Source organism: Thunnus maccoyii, chromosome 4 (genome assembly GCF_910596095.1).
Source record: "Thunnus maccoyii chromosome 4, fThuMac1.1, whole genome shotgun sequence".
NCBI classification, from domain to species: domain Eukaryota; kingdom Metazoa; phylum Chordata; class Actinopteri; order Scombriformes; family Scombridae; genus Thunnus; species Thunnus maccoyii.
Genome location: NC_056536.1, coordinates 25,376,365 through 25,396,359, shown reverse-complemented (window position 1 = coordinate 25,396,359; position 19,995 = coordinate 25,376,365). Strand labels below are relative to the sequence as shown.

Sequence of the window (19,995 nt, the reverse complement as noted above, 5' to 3'; positions counted from 1 at the left end):
GGCAGCAGAATTCTTACTAAGTTAAGCATGAGGTCCATCATGATGTTGCAACACTGAGCTTTCATATCCTTTTATTGACAAGTCTCCAAGCAGTTCTTCTACTGTTAACACTTATATTGCTATCTGGTCTTGTGCGCCTGTTGTGTGTCACATGAGACTGTGGCTACTTCAGTAAATGTACTGTATCTCTGTTTGTCTATAGTCTCCTCATAAACTCTGAAATCATAAAAATAAACACAGAACTACGACGTGTGTCTTAAATGAACTGAATACTCTCCCAGTTACCTCTGGGCCAAGGCATTCAGGCAACATGAACAATGATGCTGTATGCTGAAGTGTCGAGTGGAGTGGACGAAAGAGTGGAGGAATGTGTGTCTATCCTATTCAAAAACAACCAAGTAGAAAGGCCAACATTGTTTTGAAATCTGAACTGGCCAGAATTGTAATTGGTATTCTCTGGTCAGCTGATTTAAAAATGTCATTTCAACGAGTAAACAAAAGTCTTTGCGGACAAGGTGTTTCCCAGTGTTAAACTGAGTACCTGGTCTATAATAATACCATGTGAAAATGTTTAAGCTGTCAACTTCACAAAGAATTGCCAGTAAACCATTTTCACATTGTTTGTGTAGTTTGTGGCTTCAACTAAAAAAGCGTATGAGCTGTGAATTTCTCAAGAATTTTAAGGTTTACTTTGGTGAAAACCTTTGTTTATTTTACACCTACAGTAGTGCTGTTTGAAAAAAGAGAGGCTTTTGTGTTGGTTTGATTTTTGATGATCTAGAGTCTCATGCTTATTGTATTGAATATCATACCATGGACAACAAGACAACACAGAGAGGGTCTTTTTGTTTGACAGGAGCAAATTTTTGCATGACAAAAGATGATTAGACTGCAAGGCAGGGCTACTTGAGAACAGGAAGCCATTCAAGTACCTTTCCAAGGACAGTGGCAAAACAAACAGGAGATGTAGGGCGACTAGAGGGCTCTTCATTGCCTACTCAGTCAGTCCACCTTGCATATTTACTTTGACATTCACATTCATATTCACAATGGCAAGCTATCCACAGAGGAGAATGGGGAAGGGTAGGCGCTGGGTGAGCTGCAGTAATTACCTAATGTTCACCAGACTACTTACTTTTGCTCTGATAAGTATTTAAACACGAGGGATTTTTTTGCTATAGTCTTGTAGTTCCTCTGTGCCCCCATTAGACTAGATTGGCCTGCTTCAAACAGGTGTGTTGCTGCAGTCATTGAAACAATAACTCCTCAACAGATGATGTTTCTGATTGAAAAACGACACCAAAAATAGAGAAAAAGATGCCCGACTATTGCACAACAAGGTAATTTATCAGTACATATACAACAAAGTAAAATAATTTTTTACAAGTATAAGTCCTGCAGTCCAAATCCTACTTACAAATACAGAAGTATTATCAAAAAATGTATGTAATTCAAGTCTACAAAATAGTCAGTATTCAATAAAATGTCCACTGTGACTGATATTATTATATAGACATTATTTGATTGTTAATAAGGATGCATCAATGTGTAAGCAACATGTAATTAATGGGACGAGAAAGAGAACGAACAAAAATATGCTACACAAGTTTGTATTCATATTTGTTTTTTGTTTTTTTGGGGGGGGAATAATGTTTAATTTGAACTTTCTCAGTCTCAAAAGTTATTTATATGAGACCATATGAGAAGTGGAACTGCTAACAACTCAGATATCTGAAACGTGACAAGGAGTTCATCCAAGCCAAAGTGGTTGGGAACCACTGGTTTCATCTTGTTGCATTTTTTATTTTACTACTGCTGTCAACTACAGCAGTAGTAAAATAAAAGCCAGTGTGTCATATTTTTAATTTATGTCTGAATGAAAGTGTTTATCCACAAATGTGGAAAATAGCAAAGGTTAAAAAATGTTATTTGAAAAGTGTCTGAAAAGTTATTTATTTAACAAACAACAGTGTGTTTTGTTTAATAGTACCCTGTTAAATATTAAGTAGATAGATAGATAGATAGATAGATGGATGGATGGATGGATGGATAGATAGATAGATAGATAGATAGATAGATAGATAGATAGATAGATAGATAGATAGATAGATAGATAGATATTACTTTATTGATCCCTGAAGGGAAATTCAAATTGTCAAGAGCTCATCAAAATATAAAAACAAAAACCTATCCAGTCAATTCAGGAGGTATTGAACAGTCTTATCAATCACTACAATGCAGAATTCCCCAGGGCAGCTGTCTAGGACCTCTTCTACTGTATATTCCATATTTACAAATGATCTGCCATGTGTATTAAAAAATTCATGCATGGCTATGAATGCTGATGATACTACAATGTATGTATCTGCAGAAAATACCAAGGATCTTAACAAAATGCTTCAAGAGGAGTTGATGCTGGTTTCTGCAAACAGGCTAAAGTTGAACACCTCAAAAACCAAGAGTCTGATATTCGGCTCCAGGCATGTAAGGACAGATAGGAGCTGTGCCTCTCTTTGCAAGGGGTAGCTATTGAGCAGGTTAAAGAGGCCAAATCATTGGGTGTCAAACTTAAGGGGACACTTTCATGTTCAACTCACATTAATAATATGGTTGCCAAAATGAGTCATCAGAGGGTGTGCTTACTTTTTAACAGAGATAACACTTAAACAAGTAACACAATCTTTAGTCTTATCCCACCTCGATTACTGTCCAGTAATCTAGTCTAGTGCTTCAAAACAAGGGCTTAATAAGATCCAGCTCACTCAAAACAGAGCTGCCTGCCCTCGCTCTTCACTGCTCAATGAGGGACAGTGTGGAAGGGTTGCATGACAGGCTGTCGTGGATGAGGCTGGAAGAGTGACTGGCAAGCAGCCTGTTCCAGTATATAAGAAACATTTGTGCCTTAAGAAAACCTCCATACTTATATTCACAGCTAACACACACCAATGATAGACAATGATAGCATTTAAACCAATGCTTTAAAGAAAACTGTAATGTATCAGGATATGTCAAACTGGAACAAACTACCCAATACATTTAACCCAGATTACAAGTGAGATCAGATTTATATGATATTCTATATGTGAATGTTGATTATATTTGTGGTGCTAACTTAGGTAATGCTTCAATGTACACTAGTAGTATTAGGCAGTTATATATAATTATATATACCTAGCCTACTAACCCTATTATTTACTTTAACCATTTACTGTTGAGGTGACATTATGAAAGTGAGAGAACTTTTTATTTTCTCTTCTTTTTATTTAATTTTGTGTGCTGATATTGGGGATCGTCCATAATGTGATGTTTGAATATAACTAATGGGGATCCTAAATGAATAAAATAAAACATTTTACACATTTATTGTTTTTTTAATTTAAAATCTTCTGAAATCTGAAAAGTAATTGTAGCTGTCAAATAAAGGAGTAAACAGTACATTATATGTACAGTACTTGAGTAAATGTTCTTAGTTACTATCCACCACTGCTACAGAGATCGAGTATCACTAGATAGCAGAGTCCTTACAGTGTGTATATATTTTCAAATGGAAATAAATACCTGTTAGCTTCTCTAATTCATCTAACCAGTTCACCTGTGAAATAACCTTCTTTTCCTCCATCCCTCTCTTTAGAAGCTTTTTGCCAAAAATATCTATATCTTAATATAAACCAGCAGGTCACAAACATGCACTAACCTCCACAATGTGAACAATTTCTGATGACACTTTTAAGATTTAAGTTGGATGAAAGTAATAACAGGAACCAAGGAATGAAACTCCCAAAAGCTTCAAACACTCACCGGACTCTCACGTTGGGAACTACAAATCTGATACGTGAGCCTGCATGGCCACACATGTTTAACAGTGATGTTGGCATGAAGGCAGGGACCATCATATCTTAAAATCAAATGAGGGAGGCACACTACACCACTCAGCTTCAAAATGACACTAGTCTCAATGGGGCCTACACATAAACAAAGGGGAAAAAAATGAAAATATTAAACTGATTAAATGAAACTATGTTAGTTATGTGCCGTCATAATATAAAACACAAAAAAATGTAATTTGTCTTTTTTTGTTTTTGTTGTTTGGTGGATGTGATTGATATTGCAGTGGCTACTAACACTCAGCATAACTGTGGTACCAGTGTGTGTGTGTGTATGCGTGTGTGTCTTAACACATACACTGTATGCTACTGTACTGTAGCTAAATGAGAACATTCAGCCACTTTACGCCCACATCTCAGTCAATGGGCTCATTCAGTCGATGCCGAGGAGAGATACAGTATACAGTCTAGATTTGGTCACTTTCTGTATTGTTTATCAATGTGTGTCTCTCTGTGTATCTATTTTTGACAGTTTGTATTCTCACACGTTCTGAATGGCGAACGGCGGAGTCAAATACGAGAATATGTGTGTGTATAGGTGTTAATGTGAGAAAGACCTTCAGGATAAACCGAACAGGCTCGCATAATGTTTTCACTCCAGACATCCACCTTTCTAGAATTTGCTGAACACTCACTGTCAACATATCACATCCTAACCGAAGAACTTCATACCCATAGATCCAACCAAAATATGAATATCAGTGTGTACATGGTTGAGCTTTTAGTCTATATTTAGCTTTCTCAGTCAGGCTATTTGTCCACAAGATGAACTTTTGGAACTCAGGTGTGGCTTTGATGTTATACTGTATATTTTTGCTTACAACTATAGCTGAGTGTGTGTAAAATCAAAGCTACAGTCGTTAGTGAAAATGTACTGTACAAGTCGATGATGTGTGTCTTGTATCTGGACCTCGCATTGTTTCCGGTTTGGACCACAGATAGCCAACGTGACCTCTTCACTCCTGTTTTAGTATTAAGCTCCAAATTGGACTGCGACAACACAGTTTCATCAGCATGTTCTGAGCTTCTGCTTGGTGAGCTGTAAGCAGTTACGCAGTCGTGATTTATTGTCGCTGTAGGGAAGAGGAATAATTTCTGTGCAAGCTGGGTTCACTGGGATCACGTCCTTGGCATTAGATTCACAGCATGTTGCCATTTGATACAAATGACTCTTAATTTAAACATATCCTTATGATATGCAAACTAACACTAATGAGCTTATACGTTTGTGTAAAACCTCTTTTTGATGATGACTATTAATGTCAGAGAGTTATTTTCCAATGTCTTTATATTATCTCAGTGTTTTATAGGTGAGAAATAATCCAGTACAAAAGCAAACATTTGGCAATGGCAATGGCTTGTCTAAGTGATCGCCAGACCTTTTAAAATAATTTAGTTAGACATGTGTTTGTCTCCATAAGGATTAGCCCAAATATAGAGTACATCTTATATTGCGCATATAGAATTAGCTTGCAAGAACATGTTGCTGGAGCACATTGGTAGCTGAACAACAAATTTGTTTGCTTTAAGCTGGATTTCCTCCGAGTTGACTCCTCAGCCCTGTCTGGTGACCTACTTGCCATAAGCAATGTTGCTGACTCGATATATACCGCAGGCCTCAGCTAGTTTTTGAAGGAAAAATGTTTAAAAGTTTAGCAGAGAAGGAGAAAATTACGAGCTGCACTTAAAGTCAGATTAAGTTGAATGAACCAATTGTCAAGTGTCATGGCTGCTGACACCGTGTTGGCCTAAGGTTTCTTAGACACCGCCTTGAGCCTGCTTATCCCTCGCTGATGTTTGTTTCCATGGAAACCAGCCTGTGGTTGATACCTAGATGAGAGCGTGGAGGAAGCATAAAAAACAATTTGCCAGTATTTGGCTAGCACCTGCTGAGCCTGAGCTGTAATTCCTCTCCGTGCCATGTTGCGTTCCTAAATGCATTGGTTCATCTGGTCTTTTTTAAAATAAAAAACTAGGCTACACTCACTGCTTTCACTGTGAGATTTGAATGTGCAAATATGACTCATAGCCCACAAATGCATTAGCACAGGCAGATTTGTTATAGCCTACTTTTGTCCACTCCAACCGTTGTTCTCTCAGAGAGGGACAGAATAGTCTTTGTCTTGCTGATAAGGCTGAGAGTTTTTTCGTGTCTCGCTTGTCAGCTTCTCTGCTTTTTCTTTATCTTTGCACTGTCCCGCTCAGTCCAGGTTTGCTTTGCTTTTTGAATGGAATGTCTCTCTCATGTCTCTAGAGGATGAGTTAACTTCCTCTTTGGTGGGAAAATTATTAACTGAATGATTGTTGGTTGAATTATAATTCTTTTGATTATTTATATCTTTCATAAAAAGAAAACAAAAGCATTCAAACATCTTGATCTGACATATTACACAAATTAATATGATTTTTCTTTTTTTTAGTATATTCTTACATAAATTCTTAAATAAATCATCATTCTGCACTTCAAGCAAATCCCCAGCTGACACACTTGAAGTGCTTCACACAATGTTCAGATAAATTGAAGAATGTAAAGTGACTTATGGGAATGAAGGCAAGCAGCTTTTCCTGTAGCTTCTTTTTTAGCTTTTGGCATGATGTAAGACAAGTACAATATTAGCATGTAAGCACATGTTTTAGCAGTTTAACACAAGAAAACAGAAGAACATGTTCATTTCATAATCTAAACAAATCTTGGACAGATTTATCTCCCCCTCTGCCCCAGTATGTTGATGGGAGACCTCAGCTCTTGGGTGTCATGTTCTGTTTTGTAGCTAGGGGAATTTTATTGCAAATTTCCTGTATTGGTTTTGGTATTTCAGTTTGTAGCCTTTATCCAATAATCTGGACACACCCTGGTTGATTTCATTTTATGGGAATTCCATGAAACATGAGAATGGGTGAGCAGCACAGGATGAGGTTTAGAAAATGTTATTCTTAGTGATGCAGCACATATGAAAACAGCTTTCCACTCCTCACACTCCACTTCTTAACAGCAGAGCTGACAGCCCATAAGTATTTTGGCGCTCTCCCAAGGACCAGTATGCATTCCACTTCAGATGGAGTACTGATTTATCTGCACACACGTGTCTGTGAGGCTCAGAGAAATCAACTCTGGTGGTAGATTTGAGACAGAACAGCGCCACAAAAAATACATCTCGGTGTCATTACATGTCACATGGAGGCCTGAGGTTGAAAATGATGAGTGATCTTCTGCACTGGGGGCAATCACATGACAACCTACTGTAACAACACAAGTCTGTTGATTTGTGACTCCACAGTACAGTGAGCAAACAAACCTCCCAGGGCCTGTTTCCTCTCACTAACATGCTTTTCTGAGAAGGAGGAAGCTTCAAGCTTTCATTTATCTTCTCAGAATTTCTCATAACAAAAGAAGAAGTGCAAACTTTTTTTACTTTTGGTCCTAACGTTACCTCTTTGGGGATTTCTCAAAATCAATGACACTTAGAGGTTTTTTTTATATGAATGAAAACCGTGGCCTTCTGTAACTTGACTCTTCTCTTGAGCTTGTGTTTTTTCTTACACATGTTTCTGGTACAGATAGAGTCACTTCTCTTTCCAGAATTGGTTATTTGATCCTATGGGTGTTGCTGTGTCATGCAAACTAATCCAGTCCAGGAAAAGATGAGAAGACTTCTGAACTCTGGTGGCTCTACTGGGAGACACAAGGAGGACAGCAGTCGGAAACCCAGCTGTAGCTTGACGGATGAAGCCGGACATACAGTCATAGGAGACGGAGTCAACAGCAAGAGTAGAAAACCAACATAAAATCAACCTTACAGCTTAGGGATATTTGTAATAAGTATTTCCCTTCTCTTGTGTGGTAGTGTATCATCCTGAAAATTTCAGAGGAGTCAATATAAAGCACCGGAGGCAGCTGCAGGAGCCCTGACAAACATACTAAACATTCCATTTTCCCTGTCTCACCACCACCAGCTATCACAAGAGACAGGCCTGCAGCCATGAGTCATTCACTGGGCCGTAGTGCAACTGTTATCAGTATAAGACATCCTCTCTGTTGCTAGTATTCTCACGTAAAGAGCTGCGTCCCAAGAGACGGTGTGTGTTTATGATTGTGATATATTCTGATTAGAAGCAGAGCCAAAGGCAGGTTGTGAAAAAAAAATTTCCTTATGGGCATAAATATCATGATAAATTGATATTCTGTTGATGAGTAAAGTGATAGCCAAGTTTTTCACCTGTCAGACATGGGCCTGATGTTTCTTCTGCACACACACTGCCATCTATTGGAAGAGTGAGGACTCTGTGTTCTCATCTGAGGAACACTGAGCACTGCATCCTCTGGTTATTGTTCCCAGTGATTACTGCTCAAATCTGTTCATTCAGAGTGACTTAAGGACAGATGATAGTTGATTCTTGACTGGCAGTGAGTAATGAGCCTCATAGTGTGGATTCAAACCAGGACAAGATTCATTTTGTCTCAGGAAACGCCAGGCTAGTAATCATCCTTTCATCTTTGGAGCTGCTACTTCAACAGATGGCAGGAGTTATTTCAGGGTAACCCAGCCCACTACACATCCAACCTCTCTCAGTTCAGTGGAGTTTTTGCAAGTGGAAAGGACTTTCCTCTATCGCTCTGCACTTTGCTCTGTGCTTAAATTAGACTGGGTAAACTTGCAAGATATTATTGCTGAGCGTAGGATTCAGTCACATGGCACCTGATGCTCATGTATTATAATTTTTCAGCAATTTCTTGTATAATATGAACATATAATAATATGTATTGACTTTAGATGTTGTTTCCCCTGCTGTTTTCATAAACTTTGAAGCAGATTTTTGACAATTTTCTCTTAAATGCAGAGATGAAAAACATCCAGAGACAAACATAAAATAAGTGTTAACTCGTAGGTAAAAAATATTCAATTAGTGCTGTTTTTAATTGCTGTACTTTTGTGTTTTTTTTCAGAGTGGATAAGACTTTCTCCAAGGCAAGAAGCTTATGGTGAGTTGTTTTGTTTCTGTTTCTCTCTTTTTGTCATTAAACCTGGTAAACAATGACATGACAGCACTTATCTGATATGTTAGTCATTTTAACAGTTTTTTATTTTAACAAACAAACACAATGGATCACATTTTGCAAAGCTTGTAGCTTTCTGGAGTGCTGTTCAATGTCACTGACTCAGGCTGGCCTTGTAGGTTTTAAATGTATGAGTCAGTCCACTGAGAGAAGCATAAATAAGATGAATGAAGCAGTAAAAGGTAGAGCAGATGGGCAGTAGTGGGGAAACAGATACCCAGTCTGGTCTTATTGCCTGTCATCTCTGCAGTGCTGGCAAGGTTGGAGTGCTGCTGTGTGTGTGTGTGTGTCTGTCTGTGTGTGGCACGTGTGAGGCAGGCAGGGAGCTGAGCATGCACACCTCCTGCCACTGCGGATAGACCACTCCATTTCTGAAATCCTTAGGTGTGGTGGCACGAATGTCTGGCCCTCAACCCCGTCTGTCTGACTGCAGCAGGTTAAACAGTGCCTCGCCGCAGTATTGTCAGTCCTTCCCTCAGGAATACAGATACAGGAGGATCTCTCTTACCAACTAGGCCTGCATTACTCAGCTTGTTTGCAGAGACTGCAGTGTGGCCATTGGGTTAGTACTGCAACAGACTAACAGAAGGACTGCGCCACACGCTACAGAAGAGGAGGAGAGACGTTGGAGCAAAACAAAGATGAAGAGGAGAATCAAGAAACAAGACAGGGGACAAAAGACTTGTGGACGTGAAGAGGAGGAAGAAGGAAAAAGGAAGTGAGTGGATAAGGTGACGTGACAGGAAGAAAAAGAAGAGAAGAGTAAAACGTAACGTCTGCAGCTCTTCCCATAACAACAAAGACACATTTAGTTCAGCAAACTTGGTCCTGTCAGACACATTCCTTTGGCAGAGTTATGAAGGAATTCAACAAACTCTGCTTGATACATTTGGAGGATCCTTCCCACTGTGTTAATAGACCTTGAATTTTTATACATAACCATCAGTGTTCATGCCCAGCAGGACACATCAATTTCTGCACAACAAAACCTGTGGTGCAAGGATGAATTAACAGTGAAACTGGCATCAGATATTCCACAAACAGCTGCTTTTAGAGAGGATGTTCACTTTAGTCCTATTAAGAGTGTGTTAAGCCTAAAGACAAAGGTTAAATAAAAGATAGAAAAAAAAAACTTCTACAAATTGGAGGAGCCAAAGTCAAAATCTTCCTCTAGGTAATGTATGTTGCACAGGATGTGACTGGAAATTAGAACAGTGAGCTGAATCCTCTGGCGGCAAAACTGTAACAGCACAACCCTGCAAAATGCCGTGCTCACCTTTCCGAATTGGAAGGCCGAGAAAATTCTGGTGAGTCTCTTTTTAACCTGCCTCGTGATTGTTTTGATAATAACTGCATGATTGAATACACAATCAACTGGTAAATAAGAATTCATTTTACCTGCCTGATGCAGTGTTTTCCTGCAGGAGGTTTGTGTCATGCCAGCCTTCAAAAAGTGATCAGTGAAACCAACCTGTGTGTTTATGACGGCAGTAATATACTACTGATCACCCAGATATTCCATCAACTAACCTTATCCCTTATCCCTTACCTAACCCTTATCATATAGAGGTAATATGTTCTAAGAACACTCTATGTGTGCTCATGAAGTGATGATGCCTAATCTGTTATGTATTTAATGTCAGGAATTGTTCGGTTTTGATCCTTTGACTCTTGTAGTTGATTAAATGTTAAATGACCATCTTCCATCTGGTCATTGTGGGTCATACACAATAAACAGATGATCCTCAAGCCCAGTCTCCGCTCTCTCCGGGGGAGGCCTGTAATTGGTTGTAATCCTGTCTTGCTAAGCTCCCCTGATGGGAGGAAATGGGAGAGGAGGGTTAGTGTGGATAATGGCTATACTGAGATGTTGTATAAGAGCTTCTCTCTTTCTCTACACACACACACAAACATACATACATACATCCAGAAACAAAGTGCACTCTGCCTCTCTGTCCCAAGAGCATAATGGATTATTGGAGCAGGCAGTCCATCGTATGTCTCCCTACCCATTCTTTAAAACAACTTGGCCAATGATCTCACTATCTTATCCATGCTTCACCTCACCGGATCTTCATGCAGGACACATCTGCACTTTTAAACCACCTATGGGGACTACCTTTGCTAGCAAGAAAGATTTCAGAGAAGAGAAGAACTTGACATCATTTGGGGGTTCTGAGTTTTAAATGCAATGAAAAAAAAACTTCTGAAAGTTTTCTCTAACACTTATTTTGTTTCTTGCTAAATATACAGTGTATCTTGCAGCAAAGACTTCAATTTGAGCAGAACAGTACAGTAGTGGTATGGTTGAGTAGGATTTGGTTGCCCTGACCTCTGCCCTCTAGTGGTAAAAAGTTGAGAACATGCGTCGAGCAGGTTCATTCAGCCATAGCAATGTTTATGAATAAAAAAAAACCCAAAAAACAATTGTGTCCACAAGTTGAATAAGCTAGCATCATCTGAATCCCAAGAAACATCTACTCCTGTAGCAGTTTTGACAGGGACAAAGTGATCAAATATCTATTGTTTTGCTCTCAGTGGGTAATGGCATTCCCAAAACAGATCAATTTAACGCTGCCGAATTCCCTTGCTATTTATTCCACATTGTGTGATGTGATTCCTCATTCTATTTTTATGATGCTTTATAAATTCCAGGTCTATTTCATTGTTTTTGTCCTGTTTCTGCCCATAAACACTTAAGAGGTGTCACTGCAAACACTCCTCTGTTTGTGTTCACTGATTTCCCATGAGATGTCACTCTGCATCATCCTCTGTCTGTCTTCCCTGCACATGCGCTCACCACAGCGTCAGTGCACTATGAAGCCAGTCCGGGTGTCAGTTTGCTTGTGCACGCTCATCTGTGTATGTCAAACTGAGTTGTCTGGAAGAGCGGACATAGTGGGAGAGCAAACTGTCAAGCCCGATCAGACTAGACTGTCTCTCTGTGAGTCTCCTGCTGTCTGACCAAATATAGCACCAAAGTGACAAGCTCGCCTCTGGTTCTACCCGACTCCATAATCCAAATCCGAGCATGTCATCCATCATCCAGCACCAGCACAAGATGTCTTAAAAAAAAAACCATAAAGCTCAGATGACAGCAGGCTGTTGAAGATTGAGACGGGTGCCAGGAAACTTAGACAAGACACTTCCCTTTCACTTTATCTGATTCTTGGGGGCTTTTCAGCGGCAAAATTGTTCTATCAGCTTTTTTTCTGTTCAACTGTGGCATCTGTTTTTTTTTTTTTGGGAAGACAAGGATTCAGGTGTTGGAGAGGTCTTTCTACTTTGTGTTTGTGGATGGGTTTATCCTTGAGTATATATTAGGAGGTGGTATTATCTCTCATGCAGCCTGTTTATTGACACTTGAGCGAAGGAGGAAGAGGCTCAGTCCAGGACGTTCTATTCCCAGCTTTCCTCCTGTTTTTTCTCTCACATGGGGGAGTAAATTCATGCATGATCAAAATTTTTTGCACAATTCTGCTTAGATCTTTTTGTTGTGGTTGTTCTTGTCTTGAGTGACAGGAAGGATGTGCACTTCTTAGATGAAACTGAATGAAGTTTAGTACAACTGAATACACTAGTAGCTCTTATATCAAACACAAAAGAGCACAAAATGATCCCGCAGTGACCTTCTGCTGTTGAAAAGGCACATCTGCATGACTGTGATTTCCCCGGGGGGGCGTGTTTCCAAGGAAATCTGGACCGTGACATTGTGAGAGATAAGCAAGCTGTAAATCAGTACCTATTGGTAGAATGAACATGCTTTATTCAAAAACACCTGCTGTACCTGGCCTTTTAATGCATACTGAATATGACCAGCTGTCAAGGGAGGTGTGGGCTCAAGAGAATCCATCAAGGAGTCTCCTCACGCATCATATCCCACCGATATTTTATTATTTATAATTCCTAGCATGTAGCATTTAATCATACTGTCATCCTGTTCAAGTGTTTTTCTATTCTTGCCATGAATACAGTAGTATAGCATTAAAAATGTGCTTGTGTTTTAGCTTCTTGATAAGAACTACGAAGCAGGATTTCCATATCTGACTGTTTGTATAAAAGGTCTTTCAGAAGTACGGTTCCCTGGGGAACAGACAGATTGTCAGACTTATGGACTTTATGAATTTTAACCCAATATTTGCTTTTGTCTGATTGCTGTAGCTATAATGTTTACAGCTATAGGACAAGTGGACCTCTGGAGATGTGCATTTTCCAAAACAGAGATAGGGTAGTTCCAGCACAAAGATTAAGACACTTAAATAAAGCTGAACATCATATAACATTACATTACAAATTACATATATTTATGTTGCTGAACTCCCACCAAAATGAAACATGTCTCATCATCATCTTATCTGGAAAGATTGCCTCTGAGGTTCAAAGTGCAGCCACATACACACAAGACACAAGTAACAGATACAAGCACCGCTCAGAGAAATGGTTTCACACCAGGGACAATCATCCTCCCGTTTGTTTGAGTGCTTCAGGTCAGTCTGAGGGGGTTGGGAAGAACGGCCCCGAATACAGGGCAATTCCAGGGTCTATTTGTGTGGTAATTCATAGCACATGTGTTCCTTATATCTCTGGCTGTCAGAGGAATGATGGTGGGCAAGGCAGCAGGTGTTGCTATTTCATGATGAATTTGGAAAAATCTACAAGGGTTGCCGGCTCCTAATGTCTGAGCTCTTCAGTGTCATCATCGTAATATATGATGACACTGAGCAGCACAGCTAAATGTGTTGGTGTCTGACCTCTGAAGTAAATTTTCACACACATTATGAACAGTGAGCTCATTAAATAACTAGTGTTTGGGGATTGTTGACAAGTCTAATAAATTAATTCAAATCAGACCTCCTTTATTTATTTTAAGAACAACCTGAAGTGTTCAGTAGGTGGTTTTGGCGAAATATCTCAACAAATAGGCTCTTTTGTGGAGACATTTGTGGTTTAAATAAGATGAATCCTACTGACTTTGGTGATTCCCTAACTTTTACTGACTAACTTGTGCCACAAGATTGACATTTTTTGGTGAGCTGTCTCAATACAATTATTAGATGGATTGCCATGAAATTTGGTACACACATTCATGTTTCCCTCAGGATGAACTAATAACCTCGTTCATCTACTGACTTTTAGTCATCATGTCAAAACTTGTCCAAATCTTAAGTTTATGACAAAATACCTGCAAAATAATGACATTTCAGCCTCGGCTGTACTTTGTTTTTAGTGCTAATAACAAAATATTAGCATGCTAACCTGCTAATTTAAGATGGTGACCATTACACCTCCTAAACATTCAAATTTTAGCATTGTCACATTGGGCATATTCGCATGCTGACGTAAGATGGCTGTAGACTCAGTAAATTATAGCTAATAGGCTAGTTATCACAGCCCTGAATCTTTTAATCTTTCAGGGCTGGTACAACTAGCGTAGCAGCCTCAATTTACTGTTTATTTTGTGGTCACTTCCTTATTTAACTGGGCTTTGTGCACAAAGAGAATCTACTGTGGAAAAAGAAAAGTCATAATTATTCAAACATTAACACCTTTCATATCTGCTTTAAGGCCCTTTTAATGTACTGTAACCCATCACCCAGTTCAAAGCAAGGCATGTAAAAAAAAAAAGCAGCATGATTATCAAACCAGTCACAATCACAATCACGATGGGGTTCAAGGGGTACTGCAGAGAAATCATGGTGGGGATGTAAAGTTTCTTCAAAAAGTTAGGAAGCAGTTGGCGCTCCTGCTTTGCCTTGCAAACAAACCATGGCCTTGATTAAACACAGCAAATTTGTTTAAGAGTGACCTGGAGGCGGGTTTTAACAAACCTAAAACCAGCATGAGAACATTCAGACCGCCTACATCCAAAGCTTTGCTGCAGGAAGAGTAAGAATCTTAGATTGACTCTTAGATTAGAAACAAAGAGAAAGGCACCACATGTGATATTTGTGAGAAACTTCCTTATTTGTAAGAAGTGACAGAGGAAATACCTCTGATAACCTTGGATTAAAATAATATTTCTATAATTATTATTTCTTTCTTGTGGCAAAGTTTGCTGCAATAATGCATTCATCTTCTGTTATTAGATAACTTGTGAATTCAATGCAGTCACCTCTCGCGGCTCAGTGTTGTTTTCACTTCCCCACCCCCCCACATCCCTTTCTCCCCCTTGAGGTCGACCACCACTAATTAAATCTCAACCTGTGGGAGACACTCAATGGTTATGCATAAATCACCATTCATTCATATTTCAGAACAGCAGCCACACTGCCTGCTGTAGACGTCTGACATGTTGCTGGCATATAATGTGTCTGTGACTGTGTGTCCTAAACCTTGAACTGTCTTTGGAGGTCACTGGCTGGACACACACACAGCCTGCTACACACACATCAGAAAAATTATATTGCTTGTCCTACATCCTTACATCTTAATGAACCTTTATGAACACACAATTGCTGATTCTTGATTGGGCTCGTTCTTTTTTGAGGGGAAGGAATTATAGGATCAAGCAAGTTTTAGCCATTATTTGAGTTTGTGTCTCAAAGGATATTGTTATCTAACTCACTCGACTTGACTGAGAAATTGCTAAAAAAGAAGAGAAGGGGAAAAAACTGAAAGTGAGAGCGCCTGAGAGAGGGTAGGAGATTTCAGGACAGCAGCAATTCCCTGAGGATAAGGGGTGGGGGCAGGAGAGGGGAGTGACCACAGGCCATTTCACCAGGCTAATGGGATGGGAATCCCTGGCAGCGGGGCCAGTCAGAAGGGATTTAGTGTGTGATTCTGCAGAGGACATTGGTGCAGGCTGGATACTATCAATTTAAAACCAAATATCTTCCTGCGCATCGGATAAAAATAAAGCTCTGCGTGGCTCAGGATTTTCTTTTTGTTGTGCAATTATGTATTATTTCATCATCATACAAGAGTCCTCAGTGGGGCCCCACGCTGTCATCCTAAATGCATGCGGCTTTGATTTGATAGGTACCAGCTGCAGTGATCCGTGTTAAAACGCCACTCGGTGCTAATCAGATTTTAAGGATGACATTTAAGCAAAATCTGCCTGCTCTTATCTGATAATGTGTTTTTATCTATAAGCACCACCGACAAAGCCCCCACAGACAACTTTTTCATTTTTTTTTTCATTTTATAACTGAAAAACCCCACATATCCTGATGCTGAGGTCTTCCAAAAACATATAACATCATATATATAATCTGCAGGCTTTGTTCAGGAGTTTATGAAAGAGAAATAGAAATTATTGTCCCACAACAGCAGGAAATTACTGCTAATCTGGACATTGTTATAATACAGTATATATAATACAGTTTTTTTTACTAGTAAGCTTTGGACAGTGAGAGGATTATTTCTTTTGTTTATTACAATACACAGCTCTTAATGGTGCACAGTATGAGGACTGTGCTGTAATCCCTTGTTATCTCTTCATGTGACACCTTCAACACACACACACACACACACACACACACACACACGAATACACACATACTTTTGGTGCATACTTGTTCATTGAGAAGCTTTCTAAGGAAAGCAAAGATGAGTTCTGACTCATTGCATTAGTGTATTATTTCACAGGGATTTAGCAGGAAAAGGCACTATTGGTGACACAGGTCTGCAGGGAAGTGCGGATGGTAGCTTAGTGGTGGAAACACACATGTTCAGCGGGGATTGAATGAGACTCATTACAGTAATTAAAAACCTTTCCGCACATGCCTTCTCAATCTGCACAATGAGCATAAGGAAGCTGCAATGCTGGTTCACCTTTGGGAGCTTAATATTGGACATAATCACCTTGTAGCTACAAGTCATATCATAATGAACATCATGAATGTGCATGTGAGTGTTGTTTTTTTTTTTCTTTTTTTCTTTTTCACATGTGGCTGATGTGGTCGCCACAGCAACAGTCCTAGTTGGCTCGGGAGGAAGTGTGGGGAATGAAGGCAACCCTTCATGGGGGTGGGGGACATGGACTACTTCTTTATCACTTCTTTCATGTTGCCCCACCCTGGACAGCTCTGTCCAATACAGCAGTGCTGATTAAACTGAGCTTTTAATGAGACAGACCCAGAGCTTTGATTTCAAATAATCTGAGAACTATACAGCTATTAAGAAAACTAGGAAGTAAGATTTAGATGTTCACAAAGCATCTTTATTATTATGACAATAAAAAATGGCACGCATGCTCATATCAATCATGAAACCTTTATAAAATCCTTTAATAAACAGTGCAAAATCAAAAGACATTAAGCAAATCATAGAACACTGAGACAACAAATATTTGTACTTGAATGAGAGACCACTTCTGGGTGAATATATGAATGATATGAATATATCTCAAAAAATAAATGGCGTGAAACAGAACATGAGGCCAAACGAAAATAGGCACCTGCAGTTAACTCATCTGGTGAAAGGAACCTTCAGCATATGTTGTATTAAACTTTATTAACGTAGGTGAACAGTTTTTTCTTGCTAGATTGCTAAGAGGCCCTTCTGGGCTCATGATGGCCTGGCTATTTGTTAGTTAAAGACGCATGAAGTGCTTCAAGCAGGAGACAGGCTTCTCATTTCTGACATCACTATGCTATGACAGCATATATGTTGTAAGGAAATATTAAAGACAGAAATGAAAGTCAGACAAATTTAAGCACAAAATTTGTATTTTTAAAGTTGTATTTAAAAAAAAAAAAAAAAAAAAGTTTGGTGCGGTAAAGCTGTCGATCCAGCTTTGAAGGGGACGAGGGCGGTGGTGGTGGTGGTGGTGGTGGTGGTTTAGAGTTCTAGGTTTCGGGACAAGTAGCAGATCATATGAGTGAGCCGGAGAGGAGACAAAGAGGGAGGAGATGGAGGAAGTGACAACTGAAGAGCGCATATGTGTGTGTGAGGAGACTGAGTGGGAGGAGAGAGAGTGAGGGAGGAGAATTAGCGGCAGAGAGGATGCTTTGCTGGAAGTGTGCGATAGTCTTAAGAGCTGAGAGTGAGGCCAGCAGGTGAACAACTGATGTGAAGCAGCAAGTGAGCTCACTGGAGCCGGATAAAGAGAGAGAGAGAGAGAGAGAAGAGTAAACAGAAGAGAGAGAGAGAGAGAAAGAGAGAGAGAGAGAGGGAGAGAGAGAGAGAGAGACGCTTAACTGGAGGAGAAGCGTAGACAGTGAGTCATCTACCCGAGTGCTGGTCTCTGTCCGGACTTCCCAGGGAGCGCCCAGCGTACAGCTGCCACCGTGCGAGTAAGTTTGCTGCTCCGCTCCGCGCAGGACATCAGGTCGTCCAGATGACAAGCTGTGACTTCTTCACACGGCTGATTTCTGCGGTGCATCGCACCAGCTGGGGTGTGTTATGTAATTTGTTGTGGTGTTAGGATGAAGCCGTGGCTTAGTGCTGCAAACTGATCTGCAGGAGGGCTTACGTAGTACGCAGAGTAGGGCAGGTGTGTGTGTGAGCAGCAGTATGTCATGTGTGCTGAACAACGTGCTTGTTTTCATAGAGGAGTTTGTAACATACTGGACAGAGCATTTTGTCTGTCACTTTTACCCTGATGTGTGTTTTAACTGATACTTATGCTAGAGTAGAATATAGATGGTTTATATTGTCACTTATTTATGTCAGGCATTATATATGTGTTTTGCACTGAGACTTAAGACAGACAGGTGCTATACTCATGTCCAACATATAAGTATTAGCCCATATTTTAAAAAAAAAACAAAATATAATATCTAACTGTGATATCTAACTTTCACACCAACTGTTAGAAATGAAAGCATTTTCATTTCACATAAAAAATGTATGTGTATGTGTGTGTGTGTGAGCATGTGTGTGTCTGGCATCTATCTATTGTGCATCAATTCTAATTAAGAGTTCAGGACAGCTGATGCCATATCATATCCTGCTCTCCCACGAGAGAGCTGCTGGGGCTGCTCGGCTCACCTCGTTCGTGTTTACTGAGCTCGCTGAGAAAAAGCTCATATTCAGTTTCATTCCCGTTTCATCTGGATGATGCAGGACTTTCTTTGATTCAGGATTCACTCGTTGTGTAAAAGCAGGAAACGCTGTATGCTAGTGATTTATGTTCTCTTTTCTTCACCTATATTTGATTGTGAGTGCACTCAGTGAATGTGAAAACACATTTCCAGCTCGGTCACTGTGCCTCTTGAGGAGCCGCTCGTCTTATCTACATCCTCAGCCCCAGACCAACAGAGCTCCATAGATTCCCTAATGTGACTAAATACTGTGTCAGCTCGCACTGCCGCACTATCTACTAGAAAAATGATTGAGTTTTTGGGTTCAATAGTTGTCTGTTTTATCTTATTTAGATATTGAATGCATTGAATAATATGTCTCTGTATGTGGAGCTGTTGGAGTACACAGCAGCTTGTAGATACAGAGATATATACTGTGTATTTCATTGTTGCTACTGTAGCCTTTTATAATCATCATACATCAACATACATTTTTTCACCCTGCAGCATCACAGCTTCATGTCCATTTCAGGTCCACTTTCAAACCGATCGACCACTTTGTGTGTTTGAAATAGATTGAATTAATCAAACAAATTGAAAGCCTGCTGTGCAAACCAGCCAGTTGTCAGTGTCAATAGGGCACCATATTCAGCAGGGGTATTGATCAGTGATCCTGTGGGGATAAAGCCGTCATGGTCGAGATATTGAGTTTAGAGTAAAGGATGCGTGACAGTAGTATGGCTCACTTTTGCATTAGCAATGTGTTACTCTCCTGGGTTAGAGAAGAGAGATGCTCTGTTTGAATAAATGTGAAACTATGAGTATTGTGTCCCTCGATCCCTGAAGTGTTCGAGAATAGCAGCTTATGCACTAAAAGAAGCGAAGGAACTGCATAGGGGAGTGTGGTTTGATATCTTTTGGGGAATCATGGTTGTTTTTAGTGCAAACAGCAAAAAAAAAAAAAAAAATCATACATGAATTTATTACAAAATGTGAGACACATTTTGTGTGTTCCATCTTAAGGGAAATCCTGCAACTAGACTTAAAATTAGTAAATTGAGGGCTGAGGAAAGCAGGTTAGACAAAATAG

The 19,995-nt window shown here is 39.7% G+C and overlaps 1 protein-coding gene across 15 annotated transcripts in view; it reads left to right on the top strand.

The window, feature by feature from the left end:
• LOC121895774 (rap1 GTPase-activating protein 1-like) overlaps positions 1-19,995 on the top strand; it is a 43,001-nt gene that overhangs the window by 2,745 nt on the left and 20,261 nt on the right. For 12 of the 15 annotated variants that reach the window (XR_006095839.1, XM_042409206.1, XM_042409213.1 and 9 more), the window contains exon 2: positions 8,830-8,865. Coding sequence is in view for 12 of the 15 variants with exons in the window: in XM_042409206.1 (XP_042265140.1) it covers positions 8,830-8,865 (36 nt within the window). In the remaining 3 variants the exon portion in view is untranslated. Of the gene's footprint in view, positions 1-8,829; positions 8,866-9,383; positions 10,248-18,039; positions 18,177-18,234; positions 18,279-19,995 lie in introns of those variants that run through there. The other 3 variants (XM_042409205.1, XM_042409214.1, XM_042409212.1) reach the window with 3 other exon arrangements.